General features: G+C 49.0%; 1 protein-coding gene across 2 annotated transcripts in view; it reads right to left on the bottom strand.

The window, feature by feature from the left end:
- Positions 1-3,778: 3,778 nt before the first annotated feature.
- LOC123728205 (cytochrome P450 27C1) overlaps positions 3,779-21,919 on the bottom strand; it is a 20,751-nt gene continuing 2,610 nt past the window's right edge. The window contains exons 2-10 of one of the 2 annotated variants that reach the window (XM_045699604.1): positions 20,743-20,933; positions 19,951-20,150; positions 17,972-18,181; positions 16,260-16,423; positions 9,430-9,596; positions 8,652-8,730; positions 7,037-7,240; positions 5,873-5,971; positions 3,779-5,596 (exon numbers count right to left, since the gene is read on the bottom strand). In XM_045699604.1, the coding sequence (XP_045555560.1) occupies positions 5,576-5,596; positions 5,873-5,971; positions 7,037-7,240; positions 8,652-8,730; positions 9,430-9,596; positions 16,260-16,423; positions 17,972-18,181; positions 19,951-20,150; positions 20,743-20,933 (1,335 nt within the window). In that variant the 3' untranslated portion in view covers positions 3,779-5,575. Of the gene's footprint in view, positions 5,972-7,036; positions 7,241-8,651; positions 8,731-9,429; positions 9,597-16,259; positions 16,424-17,971; positions 18,182-19,950; positions 20,151-20,742; positions 20,934-21,919 lie in introns of both variants that reach the window. The other variant, XM_045699602.1, reaches the window with a different exon arrangement.

Raw genomic sequence — 21,919 nt, 5'->3', positions numbered from 1 at the left:
TATTATAATGCCATGTTTATCTCCCAGTGTATTATAACGCCATGTTTATCTCCCAGTGTATTATAATGCCTTGTTTATCTCCCAGTGTATTATAATGCCATATTTATCTCCCAGTGTATTATGCCTTGTTTATCTCCCAGTTTATTATGCCATGTTTATCTCCCAGTGTATTATAATGCCTTGTTTATCTCCCAGTGTATTATAATGCCTTGTTTATCTCCCAGTGTATTATAATGCCTTGTTTATCTCCCAGTGTATTATAATGCCTGTTTATCTCCCTGTGTATTGTAATGCCATGTTTATCTCCCAGTGTATTATAATGCCTTGTTTATCTCCCAGTGTATTGTAATGCCGTGTTTATCTCCCAGTGTATTATAATGCCGTATTTATCTCCCAGTGTATTGTAATGCCATGTTTATCTCCCAGTGTATTATAATGCCATGTTTATCTCCCAGTGTATTATAATGCCATGTTTATCTCCCAGTGTATTATAATGCCTTGTTTATCTCCCAGTGTATTATAAAGCCTTGTTTATCTCCCAGTGTATTATAATGCCATGTTTATCTCCCAGTGTATTATAATGCCTTGTTTATCACCCAGTGTATTGTAATGCCATGTTTATCTCCCAGTGTATTATAATGCCTTGTTTATCTCCCAGTGTATTGTAATGCCTTGTTTATCTCCCAGTGTATTATAATGCCTTGTTTATCACCCAGTGTATTAAAATGCCTTGTTTATCTCCCAGTTTATTATAATGCCTTGTTTATCTCCCAGTGTATTATAATGCCATGTTTATCTCCCAGTGAATGATAATGACATGTTTATCTCCCAGTGTATTATAATGCCTTGTTTATCTCCCAGTGTATATAATGCCATGTTTATCTCCCAGTGTATTATAATGCTGTGTTTATCTCCCAGTGTATTGTAATGCCGTGTTTATCTCCCAGTGTATTATAAAGCCTTGTTTATCTCCCAGTGTATTATGATGCCTTGTTTTATCTCCCAGTGTATTATAATGCCATGTTTATCTCCCAGTGTATTTTAATGCCTTGTTTATCTCCCAGTGTATTATAATGCCATGTTTATCTCCCAGTGTATTGTAATGCCTTGTTTATCTCCCAGTGTATTGTAATGCCTTTTTTTTCTCCAAGTGAATTATAATGACATGTTTATCTCCCAGTGTATTGTAATGCCATGTTTATCTCCCAGTGTATTATAATGCCTTGTTTATCTCCCAGTGTATTATGCCTTGTTTATCTCCCAGCTTATTATGCCATGTTTATCTCCCAGTGTATTATAATGCCTTGTTTATCTCCCAGTGTATTATAATGACATGACATGTTTATCTCCCAGTGTATTATAATGCCTTGTTTATCTCCCAGTGTATTATAATGCCTTGTTTATCTCCCAGTGTATTATAATGCCTTGTTTATCTCCAAGTGTATAATAATGCCTCGTTTATCTCCCAGTGTATTATAATGCCTTGTTTATCTCCCAGTGTATTGTAATGAGATGTTTATCTCCCAGTGTATTACACTGCCTTGTTTCTCTCCCAGTGTATTATAATGCCATGTTTATCTCCCAGTGTATTATAATGCCAGATTTATCTCCCAGTGTATTATAATGCCATTTTTATCTCCCAGTGTATTATAATGCCTTGTTTATCTCCCAGTGTATTATAATGCCATGTTTATCTCCCAGTGTATTATAATGCCATGTTTATCTCCCAGTGTATTATAATGCCATGTTTATCTCCCAGTGTATTATAATGCCAGATTTATCTCCCAGTGTATTATAATGCCATGTTTATCTCCCAGTGTATTATAATGCCTTGTTTATCTCCCAGTGTATTGTAATGCCTTGTTTGTCTCCCAGTGTATTTCAATGCCTTGTTTATCTCCCAGTGTATTGTAATGCCTTGTTTATCTCCCAGTGTATTGTAATGCCTTGTTTTTCTCCCAGTGTATTATAATGACATGTTTATCTCCCAGTGTATTGTAATGCCATGTTTATCTCCCAGTGTATTATAATGCCTTGTTTATCTCCCAGTGTATTATAATGACATGACATGTTTATCTCCCAGTGTATTATAATGCCTTGTTTATCTCCCAGTGTATTATAATGCCTTGTTTATCTCCCAGTGTATTATAATGCCTTGTTTATCTCCAAGTGTATAATAATGCCTCGTTTCTCTCCCAGTGTATTATTATGCCTTGTTTATCTCCCAGTGTATTATAATGCCTTGTTTATCTCCCCAGTGTATTGTAATGAGATGTTTATCTCCCAGTGTATTGTAATGAGATGTTTATCTCCCAGTGTATTGTAATGAGATGTTTATCTCCCAGTGTATTGTAATGCCATGTTTATCTCCCAGTGTATTGTAATGACATGTTGATCTCCCAGTGTATTATACTGCCTTGTTTATCTCCCAGTGTATTATAATGAGATGTTTATCTCCCAGTGTATTATAATGCCTTGTTTATCTCCCAGTGTATTATAATGCCTTGTTTATCTCCCAGTGTATTATAATGCCTTGTTTATCTCCCAGTGTATTATAATGCCATGTTTATCTCCCAGTGTATTATAATGCCATGTTTATCTCCCAGTGTATTATAATGCCATGTTTATCTCCCAGTGTATTATAATGCCATGTTTATCTCCCAGTGTATTATGCCATGTTTATCTCCCAGTGTTTTATAATGCCTTGTTTTATCTCCCAGTGTATTATAATGCCATGTTTATCACCCAGTGTATTATAATGCCTTGTTTATCTCCCTGTGTATTATAATGCCATGTTTATCTCCCCAGTGTATTGTAATGCCTTGTTTATCTCCCAGTGTATTGTAATGCCTTGTTTTTCTCCCAGTGTATTATAATGACATGTTTATCTCCCAGTGTATTGTAATGCCATGTTTATCTCCCAGTGTATTATAATGCCTTGTTTATCTCCCAGTGTATTATAATGACATGACATGTTTATCTCCCAGTGTATTATAATGCCATGTTTATCTCCCAGTGTATTATAATGCCATGTTTATCTCCCAGTGTATTATAATGCCATGTTTATCTCCCAGTGTATTATAATGCCTTGTTTATCTCCCAGTGTATTATAATGACATGACATGTTTATCTCCCAGTGTATTATAATGCCTTGTTTATCTCCCAGTGTATTATAATGCCATGTTTATCTCCCTGTGTATTATAATGCCATGTTTATCTCCCAGTGTATTATAATGCCATGTTTATCTCCCAGTGTATTATAATGCCATGTTTATCTCCCAGTGTATTATAATGCCATGTTTATCTCCCTGTGTATTATAAGGGGGGTCCCTTCTAAATAATCAATGTTTCCCTGTGTCCAGCAGATCTCTTTATTCCTGTACAGGTCGGAGCGCACTTGGAGCACGAGTGGGAAGGGTGTGGCTTAGTTGAAATTACAACAATTCCAGTAACAAGTGTAAACAGTTGTTTAGACGGTGGACCAGATGAAAAAGGTAACAGTGGTTTAGACGGTAGACCAGATGAAAAAGGTAACAGCGGTTTAGACGGTGGACCAGATGAAAAAGGTAACAGTGGTTTAGACGGTGGACCAGATGAAAAAGGTAACAGTGGTTTAGACGGTGGACCAGATGAAAAAGGTAACAGTGGTTTAGACGGTGGACCAGATGAAAAAGGTAACAGTGGTTTAGACGGTGGACCAGATGAAAAAGGTAACAGCGGTTTAGACGGTGGACCAGATGAAAAGGGTAAAACTTGGGACACAAGACAGAATACGGAATTCAACAGGACGTGACTTTATTCTAGGACATGGAACCACCATCTCAATTCGTTAACGTGACAGACAGGAATTTATAGAAACTGGTCAGGCATTAGCCTACTAATCAAAGATGAACATCCAATTCTCTTCCTTACAAGTAAACATGGAGACTCAGTTAGACCTAGGACCTTTAGTCTTCAGACTCATTTCAAAATAACGGACTTACGGTTGTGAATGTGACAAAAATAAAAACTGAATTCTGTCTTGTGAATTGTGAACTTCTTTAAGCTGTGACAAGGTCAAAGTTTAAAATTGTTTCTTTGTTTCTGTGACAAGAAAACCGACGGTCTACAGAATAAATCGGCCTGACTAAAAAAAAAATACAAAAAAATGTAATGTTGATTTAGCCAAAAGACACTTGTCGCCTTCTAATGGTCTACAGACGTGGCTGGACGGACTATAAACCTGCCTTATGGTCTGTCAGTTACTCCCCTACAGACGTGGCTGGACGGACTACAAACCTGCCTTATGGTCTGTCAGTTACTCCCCTACAGACGCGGCTGGACGGACTATAAACCTGCCTTATGGTCTGTCAGTTACTCCCCTACAGACGCGGCTGGACGGACTATAAACCTGCCTTATGGTCTGTCAGTTACTCTCCTACAGACGCGGCTGGACGGACTATAAACCTGCCTTATGGTCTGTCAGTTACTCCCCTACAGACGCGGCTGGACGGACTATAAACCTGCCTTATGGTCTGTCAGTTACTCCCCTACAGACGCGGCTGGACGGACTATAAACCTGCCTTATGGTCTGTCAGTTACTCCCCTACAGACGCCGGCTGGACGGACTATAAACCTGCCTTATGGTCTGTCAGTTACTCCCCTACAGACGCGGCTGGACGGACTATAAACCTGCCTTATGGTCTGTCAGTTACTCCCCTACAGACGCGGCTGGACGGACTATAAACCTGCCTTATGGTCTGTCAGTTACTCCCCCTAAAGACGCGGCTGGACGGACTATAAACCTGCCTTATGGTCTGTCAGTTACTCCCCTACAGACGCGGCTGGACGGACTATAAACCTGCCTTATGGTCTGTCAGTTACTCCCCTACAGACGCGGCTGGACGGACTATAAACCTGCCTTATGGTCTGTCAGTTACTCCCCTACAGACGCGGCTGGACGGACTATAAACCTGCCTTATGGTCTGTCAGTTACTCCCCTACAGACGCGGCTGGACGGACTATAAACCTGCCTTATGGTCTGTCAGTTACTCCCCCATTTACCTCCACACTATAGAGATAGGACAGGACAGAGGAGGCCGTGGGTTTTGATCTTGGGTTGTCTGTCAGCAAACTGCGGGTTGATGGACGCAGCAGGACAGAGGAGGCCGTGGGTTTTGGTCTAGGGTTGTCTGTCAGCAAACTGCAGGTTGATGGACGCAGCAGGACAGAGGAGGCCGTGGGTTTTGGTCTTGGGTTGTCTGTCAGCAAACTGCGGGTTGATGGGCGCTGCAGGACAGAGGAGGCCGTGGGTTTTGGTCTAGGGTTGTCTGTCAGCAAACTGCGGGTTGATGGACGCAGCAGGACAGAGGAGGCCGTGGGTTTTGGTCTAGGGTTGTCTGTCAGCAAACTGCGGGTTGATGGACGCAGCAGGACAGAGGAGGCCGTGGGTTTTGGTCTAGGGTTGTCTGTCAGCAAACTGCGGGTTGATGGACGCAGCAGGACAGAGGAGGCCGTGGGTTTTGGTCTAGGGTTGTCTGTCAGCAAACTGCGGGTTGATGGACGCAGCAGGACAGAGGAGGCCGTGGGTTTTGGTCTAGGGTTGTCTGTCAGCAAACTGCGGGTTGATGGACGCAGCAGGACAGAGGAGGCCGTGGGTTTTGGTCTAGGGTTGTCTGTCAGAAAACTGCGGGTTGATGGACGCAGCAGGACAGAGGAGGCCGTGGGTTTTGGTCTAGGGTTGTCTGTCAGCAAACTGCGGGTTGATGGACGCAGCAGGACAGAGGAGGCCGTGGGTTTGGGTCTAGGGTTGTCTGTCAGCAAACCGCAGGTTGATGGACGCAGCAGGACAGAGGAGGCCGTGGGTTTGGGTCTAGGGTTGTCTGTCAGCAAACTGCAGGTTGATGGGCGCAGCAGGACAGAGGAGGCCGTGGGTTTTGGCTTTGATTTCTTCTGTGACGGGACACAGCCCAATCTGGAACCTCTGGATCAGCTGGGAGGAGGAGAGATAAACACAACAGGTATGGACCTCAGGATGAGAGGAGGAGAGATAAACACAACAGGTATGAACCTCAGGATGAGAGGAGGAGAGATAAACACAACAGGTATGAACCTCAGGATGAGAGGAGGAGAGATAAACACAACAGGTATGAACCTCAGGATGAGAGGAGGAGAGATAAACACAACAGGTATGAACCTCAGGATCAGAACCTGGGAGGAGGAGAGATAAACACAACAGGTATGAACCTCAGGATGAGAGGAGAAGAGATAAACACAACAGGTATGAACCTCAGGATGAGAAAAAACACAAGAAACAGAAGGAGGAGAGATAAACACAACAGGTATGGACCTCAGGATCAGCTGGGAGGAGGAGAGATAAACACAACAGGTATGAACCTCAGGATGAGAGGAGGAGAGATAAACACAACAGGTATGAACCTCAGGATGAGAGGAGGAGAGATAAACACAACAGGTATGGACCTCAGGATCAGCTGGGAGGAGGAGAGATAAACACAACAGGTATGAACCTCAGGATGAGAGGAGAAGAGATAAACACAACAGGTATGGACCTCAGGATCAGCTGGTACACTAACAATAGTCCCAAATGGTACCCTATTTCCTATATAGTTCACCATGGTGGAAAGAAGACTAAGTCATGCCGAGACCTTCACTTTGGGAATGACAGAGAAATGCTGTTACAGAAACAGATTACAAAATCTTCTGTCTATTTGAGAAGGGATCAAGATTACCCAAGATGCTGTGTGGTGTGGTGTGTGTTGTGGTGTTGTGGTGTGGTGTGTGTGTGTGGTGTGTGTGTGTCCTGTGTGTGTGTGTGTGGTGTGTGTGTGTGGTGTGTGTGGGTGGTGTGGTGTGGTGTGTGGTGTGTGTGTGTGTGTGTGTGTGTGTGTGTGTGTGTGTGTGTGTGTGGTGTGTGTGTGTCCTGTGTGTGTGTGTGTGTGTGTGTGTGTGTGTGTGTGTGTGTGTGTGTGTGTGTGTGTCGTGTGTGTGTGTGTGTGTGTGTGTGTGTGTGTGTGTGTGGTGTGTGTTGCTCCCCCACCCGTGTAAGAGCCAGGTGCATCTCCAGTTCAGCGATCCTCCTGCCGATGCAGCTCCTGATGCCGTAGCCGAACGGGATGGAGCCGAAGTTATCCACCCGGTCCGTAGCGTCCTTCCTGATCCAGCGGTCTGGACGGAAGTCCTCAGCTCCGGGGAAATTCTCCTCGTCCATGGAGGTAGAGTAGTGACATAGAGCCAACTGGGTCTAAGGAGGAAGAGGACAGGAAACAGGAAGGATATGAAGAGAGTCTGGGTCTGAGGAGGAAGAGGACAGGAAACAGGAAGGATATGAAGAGAGTCTGGGTCTGAGGAGGACAGGAAACAGGAAGGATATGAAGAGAGTCTGGGTCTGAGGAGGAAGAGGACAGGAAACAGGAAGGATATGAAGAGAGTCTGGGTCTGAGGAGGAGGAGGACAGGAAACAGGGAGGATATGAGGAGAGACTGGGGAGGAGGAAGAGGACAGGAAACAGGAAGGATATGAAGAGAGTCTGGGTCTGAGGAGGACAGGAAACAGGAAGGATATGAAGAGAGTCTGGGTCTGAGGAGGAAGAGGACAGGAAACAGGAAGGATATGAAGAGAGTCTGGGTCTGAGGAGGACAGGAAACAGGAAGGATATGAAGAGAGTCTGGGTCTGAGGAGGAAGAGGACAGGAAACAGGAAGGATATGAAGAGAGTCTGGGTCTGAGGAGGAGGAGGACAGGAAACAGGGAGGATATGAGGAGAGACTGGGGAGGAGGAAGAGGACAGGAAACAGGAAGGATATGAAGAGAGTCTGGGTCTGAGGAGGAAGAGGACAGGAAACAGGAAGGATATGAAGAGAGTCCTGGGTCGAGGAGGACAGGAAACAGGAAGGATATGAAGAGAGTCTTGGTCTGAAGGAAGGACAGGAAACGGAAAGGGATATGAAGAGAGTCTGGGTCTGAGGAGGAAGAGGACAGGAAACAGGAAGGATATGAAGAGAGTCTGGGTCTGAGGAGGAGGAGGACAGGAAACAGGGAGGATATGAGGAGAGACTGGGGAGGAGGAAGAGGACAGGAAACAGGAAGGATATGAAGAGAGTCTGGGTCTGAGGAGGAAGAGGACAGGAAACAGGAAGGATATGAAGAGAGTCTGGGTCTGAGGAGGAAGAGGACAGGAAACAGGAAGGATATGAAGAGAGTCTGGGTCTGAGGAGGAAGAGGACAGGAAACAGGAAGGATATGAAGAGAGTCTGGGTCTGAGGAGGACAGGAAACAGGGAGGATATGAAGAGAGACTGGGGAGGAGGAAGAGGACAGGAAACAGGAAGGATATGAAGAGAGTCTGGGTCTGAGGAGGAAGAGGACAGGAAACAGGAAGGATATGAAGAGAGTCTGGGTCTGAGGAGGAAGAGGACAGGAAACAGGAAGGATATGAAGAGAGTCTGGGTCTGAGGAGGAAGAGGACAGGAAACAGGAAGGATATGAAGAGAGTCTGGGTCTGAGGAGGACAGGAAACAGGAAGGATATGAAGAGAGTCTGGGTCTGAGGAGGACAGGAAACAGGAAGGATATGAAGAGAGTCTGGACAGGAAACGGGTGTGTGTGTGATATATACACAGTCATCATCCCTGGGTGGGATATCGACAGACTCTTACCCCTTTGGGGATGGCGTAACCACCAATCACCAAGTCATCCTGGGTAACACGCCCATTGCCCGGCAGAACAGGAAACATTCTGGGAGAGAAGGAAGGGAGAGACAGGAAGAGGTATAGAGGGGGGGGAGAGGGGAGGGTGAAAGAGAGACGGGGGAAGAGAGAGAGACGGGGGAAGAGGTATATATAGAGAGAGAATAGAGGTAGAGAGAGAGAGAGGTAGAAAGAGAGAGGTAGAGAGAGAGAGGTAGAGAGAGGTAGAGAGGTAGAGGTAAAGAGAGAGAGAGAGCAAGAGAGAGGTAGAGAGAGAGAGAGAGAGAGCAAGAGAGAGGTAGAGAGAGAGAGGTAGAGAGAGGTAGAGAGAGAGAGAGGTAGAGAGAGAGAGAGAGAGAGAGAGAGAGAGAGAGAGAGAGAGAGAGCAAGAGAGGTAGAGAGGGAGAGAGAGAGAGACAGAGAGAGAGAGAGAGAGAGAGACAGAGAGAGAGGTAGAGAGGGAGAGAGAGAGAGAGTAACTATTTGCGCATATTAAGACATTTAATGTCTTTATTCTTTTGGAACTTTTGTGAGTGTAATGTTTACTGTTCATTTTGTTTATTTCATTTCGTTTTATTCAACTAGTTTCTCTACATGACTTTTCTAAAGAGTAAATATGTGTGTGTGTGTGTGTGTGTGTGTGTGTGTGTGTGTGTGTGTGTGTGTGTGTGTGTGTGTGTGTGTGTGTGTGTGTGTGTGTGTGTGTGTGTGTGTGTGTGTGTGTGTGTGTGTGTGTGTGTTGGTGTACCTTAGTGTCTCCTTCACCAGTCCTCTGATGAGCGGTAGACGAGGGACGTCATCAGCGGTGGGGATGGTCCCGTGTCCCAGAGTCCTCTTCACCTCCTCGTAGATCTCCTGCTGGACCTCAGGGTGACGGGCCAAGAGGTAGCAGGCCCAGGACAGGGTGAATGATGTCTAGGTAGGGAGACACAGAGACACAGAAAAAGAGAGAGACAGAGAGAGAGACACAGACAGAGAGAGACAGAGAGAGAGACAGAGAGAGAGCAGAGAGAGAGAGAGAGAGAGAGAGAGAGAGAGAGAGAGACAGAGAGAGAGAGAGACAGAGAGAGACAGAGAGAGAGAGAGAGAGAGAGAGAGAGAGAGAGAGAGAGAGAGAGAGAGAGAGAACAGAGAGAGAGATAGAGAGACAGAGAGAGACAGAGAGAGAGATAGAGAGACAGAGAGAGACAGAGAGAGAGACAGGGAGAGAGAGAGAGACAGAGAGAGAGAGACAGAGAGAGAGACAGAGAGAGAGATAGAGAGACAGAGAGAGACAGAGAGAGAGACAGAGAGAGAGAGACAGAGAGAGAGAGACAGAGAGAGAGAGAGAGAGACAGAGAGAGAGACAGAGAGAGAGAGAGAGAGACAGAGAGACAGAGAGAGAGAGAGACAGAGAGAGAGAGAGAGAGAGAGAGAGAGAGACAGAGAGAGACAGAGAGAGAGACAGAGAGAGACACAGACAGAGAGAGAGAGAGAGAGAGAGAGAGAGAGAGAGAGAGAGACAGAGAGAGACAGAGACAGAGACAGAGAGAGAGACAGAGAGAGAGACAGAGAGAGACAGAGAGAGAGAGAGAGAGAGAGATACAGAGAGACAGAGAGAGAGACAGAGAGAGACAAAGACAGAGAGAGAGAGAGAGAGAGAGAGAGACAGAGAGAGACAGAGAGAGAGACAGAGAGAGAGAGACAGCGAGAGAGAGCATTAGCTTGTTGCTGGATGTATCTGATATCTTTCCATACATCCATTGCAGCCTTCCCTCTGAATGTTGACCTCTTGACCCCCGCTAGCTAAAGAGGTTCATTACCCTGAAATGGTATTTTCCTGGTTAAAGAAAAATAGATACTTTCTCCCTCCACCAGCCTCCACTTCAAACAAACAGCAAGTTAGAAAGGCTTTATAGAGAAATCAGAAAGTCTTCAGAAACTCCACACAGATGCTTTCATAAGCAAAGTCCTGTTCCTGTTAGACTGAGGGCTCCTTCCTGTTTAGACTGAGGAGGGCTCCTTCCTGTTTAGACTGAGGAGGGCTCCTTCCTGTTTAGACTGAGGAGGGCTCCTTCCTGTTAGACTGAGGAGGGCTCCTTCCTGTTTAGACTGAGGAGGGTTCTATAGGGCCCTGGTCTAAAGTAGTGCACTATATAGGGAATAGGGTTCTATAGGGCCCTGGTCTAAAGTAGTGCACTATATAGGGAATAGGGTGTTACTCCCTCTAGTCTAGTACACTCCTCACACCCTTTCTCCTTCTCCAACACACCATGTGTTACCTCCTAACTAGTCCCCCTGTAACTATTCAACTGGTCCCTGTTCCTCCTTCTCCAACACACCATGTGTTACCTCCTAACTAGTCCCCCTGGAACTATTCAACTGGTCCCTGTTTCTCCAACACACCATGTGTTACCTCCTAACTAGTCCCCCTGTAACTATTCAACTGGTCCCTGTTTCTCCAACACACCATGTGTTACCTCCTAACTAGTCCCCCTGGAACTATTCAACTGGTCCCTGTTCCTCCTTCTCCAACACACCATGTGTTACCTCCTAACTAGTCCCCCTGTAACTATTCAACTGGTCCCTGTTTCTCCAACACACCATGTGTTACCTCCTAACTAGTCCCCCTGGAACTATTCAACTGGTCCCTGTTCCTCCTTCTCCAACACACCATGTGTTACCTCCTAACTAGTCCCCCTGTAACTATTCAACTGGTCCCTGTTTCTCCAACACACCATGTGTTACCTCCTAACTAGTCCCCCTGGAACTATTCAACTGGTCCCTGTTCCTCCTTCTCCAACACACCATGTGTTACCTCCTAACTAGTCCCCCTGGAACTATTCAACTGGTCCCTGTTCCTCCTTCTCCAACACACCATGTGTTACCTCCTAACTAGTCCCCCTGTAACTATTCAACTGGTCCCTGTTTCTCCAACACACCATGTGTTACCTCCTAACTAGTCCCCCTGGAACTATTCAACTGGTCCCTGTTCCTCCTTCTCCAACACACCATGTGTTACCTCCTAACTAGTCCCCCTGTAACTATTCAACTGGTCCCTGTTTCTCCAACACACCATGTGTTACCTCCTAACTAGTCCCCCTGGAACTATTCAACTGGTCCCTGTTCCTCCTTCTCCAACACACCATGTGTTACCTCCTAACTAGTCCCCCTGGAACTATTCAACTGGTCCCTCCTTCTCCAACACACCATGTGTTACCTCCTAACTAGTCCCCCTGTAACTATTCAACTGTGTCCCTGTTTCTCCTTCTCCAACACACCATGTGTTACCTCCTAACTAGTCCCCCTGGAACTATTCAACTGGTCCCTGTTCCTCCAACACACCATGTGTTACCTCCTAACTAGTCCCCCTGGAACTATTCAACTGGTCCCTGTTTCTCCAACACACCATGTGTTACCTCCTAACTAGTCCCCCTGTAACTATTCAACTGGTCCCTGTTCCTCCAACACACCATGTGTTACCTCCTAACTAGTCCCCCTGGAACTATTCAACTGGTCCCTGTTCCTCCAACACACCATGTGTTACCTCCTAACTAGTCCCCCTGGAACTATTCAACTGGTCCCTGTTTCTCCAACACACCATGTGTTACCTCCTAACTAGTCCCCCTGGAACTATTCAACTGGTCCCTGTTTCCTCGTCTCCAATTTACCTCTAATCTCACTGTTCTCCATTTCCTCTTTCCTTTATTCAAATCCCTCCATCCCCCGCTCCTTCCCTTTGTACTCATCTCCCCCCCTCTCCCTCCCTCCCTCCCTCTCCCTCTCCCTCCCCCACACAGCGGTTCTAATGTCACACAGAGACCTTGCTTTTGTTTCCTCTCTCTCTCTTTCTCTCTCACACACACACACACACACACACACACACACACACACACACACACACACACACACACACACACACACACACACACACACACACACACACACACCACCTCGTTTATACCTGGTGCTAACATGCGTTCTTTGTACTGATCCACAATCTGATTGTGCCCACGTCGTAGCCGTTGTATCTACACACGGTATTAATACATGTCTCCTATCTGTCCACTGTGTCTCCATGGTGACCAGACAGCAGGGTCCAGACGGCATCACCAGCAGGGTTCATCCTGAGGTCAGCGTCCCAGAGGACATCACCAGCAGGGTTCATCCTGAGGTCAGCGTCCCAGCGAGGACATCACCAGCAGGGTTCATCCTGAGGTCAGCGTCCCAGAGGACATCACCAGCAGGGTTCATCCTGAGGTCAGCGTCCCAGAGGACATCACCAGCAGGGTTCATCCTGAGGTCAGCGTCCCAGAGGACATCACTAGCAGGGTTCATCCTGAGGTCAGCGTCCCAGAGGACATCACTAGCAGGGTTCATCCTGAGGTCAGCGTCCCAGCGAGGACATCACTAGCAGGGTTCATCCTGAGGTCAGCGTCCCAGCGAGGACATCACCAGCAGGGGTTCATCCTGAGGTCAGCGTCCCAGAGGAAATCACTAGCAGGGTTCATCCTGAGGTCAGCGTCCCAGAGGAAATCACTAGCAGGGTTCATCCTGAGGTCAGCGTCCCAGAGGACATCACTAGCAGGGTTCATCCTGAGGTCAGTGTCCCAGCGAGGACACACAGACAGAAGGAGGAACAGAGGACTCGGGAGAGAGAGAGAAAGAGGCGGGGGATCAGAAGATCAGTGGCTTGCTTAGTCCTCCTCTTGGTGCTCACCGTGTCCACCAGTAACATCTCCCCTACTGCTCACCGTGTCCACCAGCATCATCTCCCCTACTGCTCACCGTGTCCACCAGTAACATCTCCCCTACTGCTCACCGTGTCCACCAGTAACATCTCCCCTACTGCTCACTGTGTCCACCAGCATCATCTCCCCTACTGCTCACCGTGTCCACCAGTAACATCTCCCCTACTGCTCACCGTGTCCACCAGTAACATCTCCCCTACTGCTCACCGTGTCCACCAGTAACATCTCCCCTACTGCTCACCGTGTCCACCAGCATCATCTCCCCTACTGCTCACCGTGTCCACCAGTAACATCTCCCCTACTGCTCACCGTGTCCACCAGTAACATCTCCCCTACTGCTCACCGTGTCCACCAACATCATCTCCCCTACTGCTCACCGTGTCCACCAGTAACATCTCCCCTACTGCTCACCGTGTCCACCAGTAACATCTCCCCTACTGCTCACCGTGTCCACCAGTAACATCTCCCCTACTGCTCACCGTGTCCACCAGTAACATCTCCCCTACTGCTCACCGTGTCCACCAGTAACATCTCCCCTACTGCTCACCGTGTCCACCAGCATCATCTCCCCTACTGCTCACCGTGTCCACCAGTAACATCTCCCCTACTGCTCACCGTGTCCACCAGTAACATCTCCCCTACTGCTCACCGTGTCCACCAGTAACATCTCCCCTACTGCTCACCGTGTCCACCAGCATCATCTCCCCTACTGCTCACCGTGTCCACCAGTAACATCTCCCCTACTGCTCACCGTGTCCACCCCAGCCAGTAACATCTCCCCTACTGCTCACCATGTCCACCAGTAACATCTCCCCTACTGCTCACCGTGTCCACAAGTAACATCTCCCCTACTGCTCACCGTGTCCACCAGTAACATCTCCCCTACTGCTCACCGTGTCCACCAGTAACATCTCCCCTACTGCTCACCGTGTCCACCAGTAACATCTCCCCTACTGCTCACCGTGTCCACCAGTAACATCTCCCCCTACTGCTCACCGTGTCCACCAGTAACATCTCCCCTACTGCTCACCGTGTCCACCAGTAACATCTCCCCTACTGCTCACCGTGTCCACCAGTAACATCTCCCCTACTGCTCACCGTGTCCACCAGTAACATCTCCCCTACTGCTCACCGTGTCCACCAGTAACATCTCCCCTACTGCTCACCGTGTCCACCAGTAACATCTCCCCTACTGCTCACCGTGTCCACCAGTAACATCTCCCTACTGCTCACCGTGTCCACCAGTAACATCTCCCCTACTGCTCACCGTGTCCACCAGTAACATCTCCCCCTACTGCTCACCGTGTCCACCAGTAACATCTCCCCCTACTGCTCACCGTGTCCACCAGTAACATCTCCCCTACTGCTCACCGTGTCCACCAGTAACATCTCCCCTACTGCTCACCGTGTCCACCAGTAACATCTCCCCTACTGCTCACCGTGTCCACCAGTAACATCTCCCCTACTGCTCACCGTGTCCACCAGTAACATCTCCCCTACTGCTCACCGTGTCCACCCCAGCCAGTAACATCTCCCCTACTGCTCACCGTGTCCACCAGTAACATCTCCCCTACTGCTCACCGTGTCCACCAGTAACATCTCCCCTACTGCTCACCGTGTCCACCAGTAACATCTCCTCTACTGCTCACCGTGTCCACCAGTAACATCTCCCCTACTGCTCACCGTGTCCACCAGTAACATCTCCCCTACTGCTCACCGTGTCCACCAGTAACATCTCCCCTACTGCTCACCGTGTCCACCAGTAACATCTCCCCTACTGCTCACCGTGTCCACCAGTAACATATCCTCTACTGCTCACCGTGTCCACCCCAGCCAGTAACATCTCCCCTACTGCTCACCGTGTCCACCAGCATCATCTCCTCTACTGCTCACCGTGTTCACCAGTAACATCTCCCCTACTGCTCACCGTGTCCACCAGTAACATCTCCCCTACTGCTCACTGTGTCCACCAGTAACATCTCCCCTACTGCTCACCGTGTCCACCAGTAACATCTCCCCTACTGCTCACCGTGTCCACCAGTAACATCTCCCCTACTGCTCACCGTGTCCACCAGCATCATCTCCCCTACTGCTCACCGTGTCCACCAGTAACATCTCCCCTACTGCTCACCGTGTCCACCAGTAACATCTCCCCTACTGCTCACCGTGTCCACCAGTAACATCTCCCCTACTGCTCACCGTGTCCACCCCAGCCAGTAACATCTCCTCTACTGCTCACCGTGTCCACCAGCAACATCTCCCCTACTGCTCACCGTGTCCACCAGTAACATCTCCCCCTACTGCTCACCGTGTCCACCAGTAACATCTCCCCTACTGCTCACCGTGTCCACCAGCAACATCTCCCCTACTGCTCACCGTGTCCACCAGCATCATCTCCCTCTCCCCTACTGCTCACCGTGTCCACCCCAGCCAGCATCATCTCACCTACTGCTCACCGTGTCCACCAGTAACATCTCCCCTACTGCTCACCGTGTCCACCCCAGCCAGTAACATCTCCTCTACTGCTCACCGTGTCCACCAGCAACATCTCCCCTACTGCTCACCGTGTCCACCAGTAACATCTCCCCTACTGCTCACCGTGTCCACCAGTAACATCTCCCCTACTGCTCACCGTGTCCACCAGCAACATCTCCCCTACTGCTCACCGTGTCCACCAGCATCATCTCCCTCTCCCCTACTGCTCACCGTGTCCACCCCAGCCAGCATCATCTCACCTACTGCTCACCGTGTCCACCAGTAACATCTCCCCTACTGCTCACCGTGTCCACCAGTAACATCTCCCCTACTGCTCACCGTGTCCACCAGTAACATCTCCCCTACTGCTCACCGTGTCCACCCCAGCCAGTAACATCTCAGTCATGTTGGCGTAGATCTCCTCCAGGTTCATCTCTCTGGTCACCAGCATGTGAGTTAAAAGACCCCCCTTCACTGTCTCTCCTCGGGACACCAGATCCTGGATCTCCCCCAGACGCTTATCGACATGGATCTGGCCTGGGGGGAGGAGGGGAGGAGGAGGGAGGAGGAGGGAGGGAGGAAGAGGGGGAGGGAGGAAGAGGGTTAAGGTAACATATTCATCTCTAGTCCATAACAGTATAGGGTTACATGCATGCATTCACAATTTGAGTCATTTATCAGACGCTCTTATCCAGAGACACTTACAGTCAGTGAGTTCATCTAAGACAGATACATTCTTTGGAGGAAAAAAAAGGGTTATTCGTCTTTCCCTTTTGGGATCCTGGTAAAATACTTTTGGGTTTCAGGTAGAATCATCTGTGTAAAGGGTTCTACACCCGGAACCTAAAAGGGTTCTTCACCTGGAACCCAAAAGGGTTCTACCTCTGGAACCCAAAAGGGTTCTACCTCTGGAACCCAAAAGGGTTCTACACCTGGAACCCAAAAGGGTTCTACCTCTGGAACCCAAAAGGGTTCTACCTCTGGAACCCAAAAGGGTTCTACACCTGGAACCCAAAAGGGTTCTACCTCTGGAACCCAAAAGGGTTCTACACCTGGAACCCAAAAGGGTTCTACCTCTGGAACCCAAAAGGGTTCTACCTGGAACCCAAAAGGGTTCTACACCTGGAACCAAAAGGGTTCTACCTCTGGAACCCAAAAGGGTTCTACCTGGAACCCAAAAGGGTTCTACACCAGGAACCAAAAGCGTTCTACCTGGAACCCAAAAGGGTTCTACAAAGGGTTCTCCTGTGGGGACAGATGAAGTACCATTTGATGTTTTCTTAACAGAGTGGAGGTGAGCCATTTCTCCTCTATAAAGTAGCTCTCAGCAGTCAGACCAGTGTTAGTTTAACAGAATAGTGTGGGAGCTAAGTAACATAAATAATTGTAGTCGCTATGCTGAAGTAGCATAGACATAAGGACATTGGCCATAGGAAGAGAAGGTGAACACCCAGTCCAAATAAGGTAACGGGCCACTGCGGGTTGTGCAGTAGCCTGGCAACTGGACTTGAGTTCTGTATTTACCTCTTCCCTAACCGTATTATCACCAGTCTGTTAAGATTACACACGAGCAATGAGTACATTAACCAAGGCCATAAATACATTTATGACAGCCAGACATACCAAAGTCAGAAGGGCACAGGAAGGGAGATGGTAGTAAAATGACTAAACATGAGCATGCAATGCATGCGTTATATTTGTATGACATACAGAGGTCCCCGCCACCGTTATAATCTAATCAGAAGCAGATATGAGTTGTTATTGTTGGGCGTTAACAAGCAAAGAACTCGGACTAAAAGATAATGGTGGCAGAAGGACTAAGGGGAGTAACTGCATTAACATATGGGATGTACCTATATGCTGTATGTGTATAAAAGCAGAGCTGGTGTTCAGGGAAGTTGGATGTTCCGCGGACCAGCACGGCTTTGCTACTTTGTATTAAAGTCTATATTGAATTCACAAGTTCTTCTAAGAGTGTTATATTTTTGAGACAATTTTCCACGACAGTTACAGAAACACAAAAGTCTGAGGCTTTTAACGGTCAAACACCCTGGGGGGTGGAAATGCAGCATCATCGAAACGTACTGAAACTGAAGAGTCCGTCCCAGGAGCTGCAGAACTCGTCCCAGGGTCTGGGGATGATGGTTCTGAGCCACTTAGGGATGGCTCCGGCGTACATGGTCATCTTAAAGGAACTAAACATCAGGTGCAGGGCTGCGATGTAGTCCTGGCTCTTCTGAGGAACCTCATTCTCCAAGCAGCCCAGACGGTCCTCGTACAAGATGGCTGCCATACCTGGAAGAAGAGGAAGGTAAAATGAACTTGAAGATGAGTTGGGGTTTATTAGTTTAGCTGCCTGATGGCTGCCACCCTCAATAACAGACTTACCACAGAGTCTGAACAGGCCCAGTATGTTGTCTACATGACACCTCTGATATACTGGAGTATCACCCACCCACCCTGTACCCACTACCCACCCTGTACCCACTACCCATCCTCCCACTACCCACCCTGTACCCACTACCCACCCTGTACCCACTACCCACCCTGTACCCACTACCCATCCTCCCACTACCCACCCTGTACCCACTACCACCACCCACCCACCCACCCACCCTCCCACTACCCACCCTGTACCCACTACCCATCCTCCCACTACCCACCCTGTACCCACTACCCACCCTGTACCCACTACCCACCCTGTACCCACTACCCATCCTCCCACTACCCACCCTGTACCCACTACCCACCCTGTACCCACTACCCACCCTGTACCCACTACCCACCCTGTACCCACTACCACCACCCACCCACCCACCCACCCTCCCACTACCCACCCTGTACCCACTACCCATCCTCCCACTACCCACCCTGTACCCACTACCCACCCTGTACCCACTACCCACCCTGTACCCACTACCACCACCCACCCACCCACCCACCCAACTCCCACTACCCACCCTGTACCCACTACCACCACCCACCCACCCTCCCACTACCCATCCTCCCACTACCCACCCACCCTCCCTGTACCCACTACCCTCCCTGTACCCACTACCCACCTACTACCCATCCTCCCTGTACCCACTACCCACTACCCACCCTGTACCCACTACCCTCCCTGTACCCACTACCCACCCTGTACCCACTACCCACTACCCACCCTGTACCCACTACCCACTACCCACCCTGTACCCACTACCCACCTACTACCCACCCACCCTCCCTGTACCCACACCCACCTACTACCCATCCTCCCACTACCCACTACCCTCCCTGTACCCACTACCCATCCTCCCTGTACCCACTACCCACTACCCACCCTGTACCCACTACTCACCTACTACCCATCCTCCCACTAACCACTACCCTCCCTGTACCCACTACCCACCCTCCCTGTACCCACTACCCACCTACTACCCACCCACCCTCCCTGTACCCACTACCCATCCTCCCACTACCCATCCTCCCTGTACCCACTACCCATCCTCCCACTACCCATCCTCCCTGTACCCACTACCACCACCCACCCTCCCTGTACCCACTACCCACCCTGTACCCACTACCCACCCACCCTGTACCCACTACCCACCCTGTACCCATCCTCCCTGTACCCACTACCCACTACCCATCCTTCCTGTACCCACTACCCATCCTCCCTGTACCCACTACCCACCTTGTACCCACTACCCATCCTCCCTGTACCCATCCTCCCTGTACCCACTACCCATCCTCCCTGTACCCACTACCCACCCTCCCTGTACCCACTACCCATCCTCCCTGTACCCATCCTGTACCCACTACCCATCCTCCCTGTACCCACTACCCACTACCCATCCTCCCTGTACCCACTACCCACCCTGTACCCACTACCCATCCTCCCTGTACCCACTACCCACCCTGTACCCACTACCCATCCTCCCTGTACCCATCCTCCCTGTACCCACTACCCATCCTCCCTGTACCCACTACCCATCCTGTACCCACCCTCCCTGTACCCACTACCCACTACCCATCCTCCCTGTACCCATCCTGTACCCATCCTCCCTGTACCCACTACCCACCTTCCATTGCGTATTTGAAAAACAGATCGTTAATATTGAGCACGGTGAGTCCGTCTGTCTGCCCTCTCCTCAGCGTAACCACTCTCTTCACCAGGTCCCCCACCACAGCATTCACATCGTCAGAGAACTGAGCCACGTCCTTCGGTCTCATGATCAGCTGACGGAGGACGCTGCGCATCTTCAACCATTCCTCACCCTCCCTGCGGAGAGAGAGAGAAAGGTAGAGAAGAAGGTCAGACACAACTAAAAGGTTTCCCAGAAATCCTTGGGTTGGGGAAGATTCCCGGGAATCAGCAGGTCCCAACAAACGTAAAATGTTGTTGTTGTAATTTTACAATAACGAATTAAATACAAAAGGTCAGAAATGTTTTTATTTGTTGATAAAAAAATGAGTTCATATAAAAGGATAAGAATTAATAAATAAATATAAATAAATACAAGGATATTTTAATGCTGATAAATAGAAAAATAGGCATTGAAAAAAAAAGTTTAAAAGGGTTGTGTCAATTAATTTCATAGAGTCATGTTTTTAAAAGAGTAACAAATAAGAATTGATTGAGATGGAAATGTGACATTAGTGGAACAATATGTACGAGCTACGGAGTTCTGAGAAACAGATTCTTCACTTGTCAAACATCCCCTTTTTTGTTCCTATGTACATTGTTGATGACTTTACGCTAAATATTCATTACAACTAACTGAAGTCGATACTACTTCGGTGAATCATTTCTCGATTTTCTCTCCTTTCAAAAAAGGGGTGTACACAGGTCGTAGTTCAGAGGTCAGACTCACGCTGAGATAAGTCCGGTAGATCGGCCCCTCAGGTCGCGGTACTCCTTCCAGGACTCCATGTTGCCTCTCTGCGGGGCCACACCTTCCGTCCTCAGCACCTCGGCAACCAGATCCCGCCCTGCGATAGACACAACCAGCTGGGGGCCGAAACGAGACTTAAAGATCTTTCCATACTTCTGAGAGTGTTCCATCTGGGGGGAAACAGAGAGAGAGGAACCTCGCTGTCAACATCCTGTCTGGGATGTGCTGTCAACATCCTGTCTGGGATGTGCTGTCAACATCCTGTCTGGGATGTGCTGTCAACATCCTGTCTGGGATGTGCTGTCAACACCATGTCTGGGATTTGCTGTCAACATCCTGTCTGGGATGTGCTGTCAACATCCTGTCTGGGATGTGCTGTCAACATCCTGTCTGGGATGTGCTGTCAACATCCTGTCTGGGATGTGCTGTCAACACCATGTCTGGGATTTGCTGTCAACACCATGTCTGGGATTTGCTGTCAACATCCTGTCTGGGATGTGCTGTCAACATCCTGTCTGGGATTTGCTGTCAACATCCTGCCTGGGATGTGCTGTCAACACCATTTCTGGGATGTGCTGTCAACATCCTGTCTGGGATGTGCTGTCAACATCCTGTCTGGGATGTGCTGTCAACACCATGTCTGGGATGTGCTGTCAACATCCTGTCTGGGATGTGCTGTCAACATCCTGTCTGGGATGTGCTGTCAACATCCTGTCTGGGATGTGCTGTCAACATCCTGTCTGGGATTTGCTGTCAACACCATGTCTGGGATGTGCTGTCAACATCCTGTCTGGGATTTTACCATTTAGGGGTTTAAGCCTATAGAATGTGATGCTTGTTTTGATCTGGAGTCACACTAAACTAATCCTCATGTCTCTCCATCTCACAGAGTTTGGCAGTGAGGGTTTGGCAGCGGGGGGTTTGGCAGCGGGGGGTTTGGCAGCGGGGGGTTTGGCAGCGGGGTTGGCAGCGGGGGGTTTGGCAGCGGGGGTTTGGCAGCGGGGGGTTTGGCAGCGGGGGGTTTGGCAGCGGGGGGTTTGGCAGCGGGGGGTTTGGCAGCGGGGGTTTGGCAGCGGGGGGTTTGGCAGCGGGGGGTTTGGCAGCGGGGGTTTGGCAGCGGGGGTTTGGCAGCGGGGGGTTTGGCAGCGGGGGTTTG

Source organism: Salmo salar, chromosome ssa17 (genome assembly GCF_905237065.1).
Source record: "Salmo salar chromosome ssa17, Ssal_v3.1, whole genome shotgun sequence".
NCBI lineage: Eukaryota > Metazoa > Chordata > Actinopteri > Salmoniformes > Salmonidae > Salmo > Salmo salar.
The sequence above is the reverse complement of the archived record's forward strand: the minus strand, read 5'-3'. Positions and strand labels throughout refer to the sequence as shown.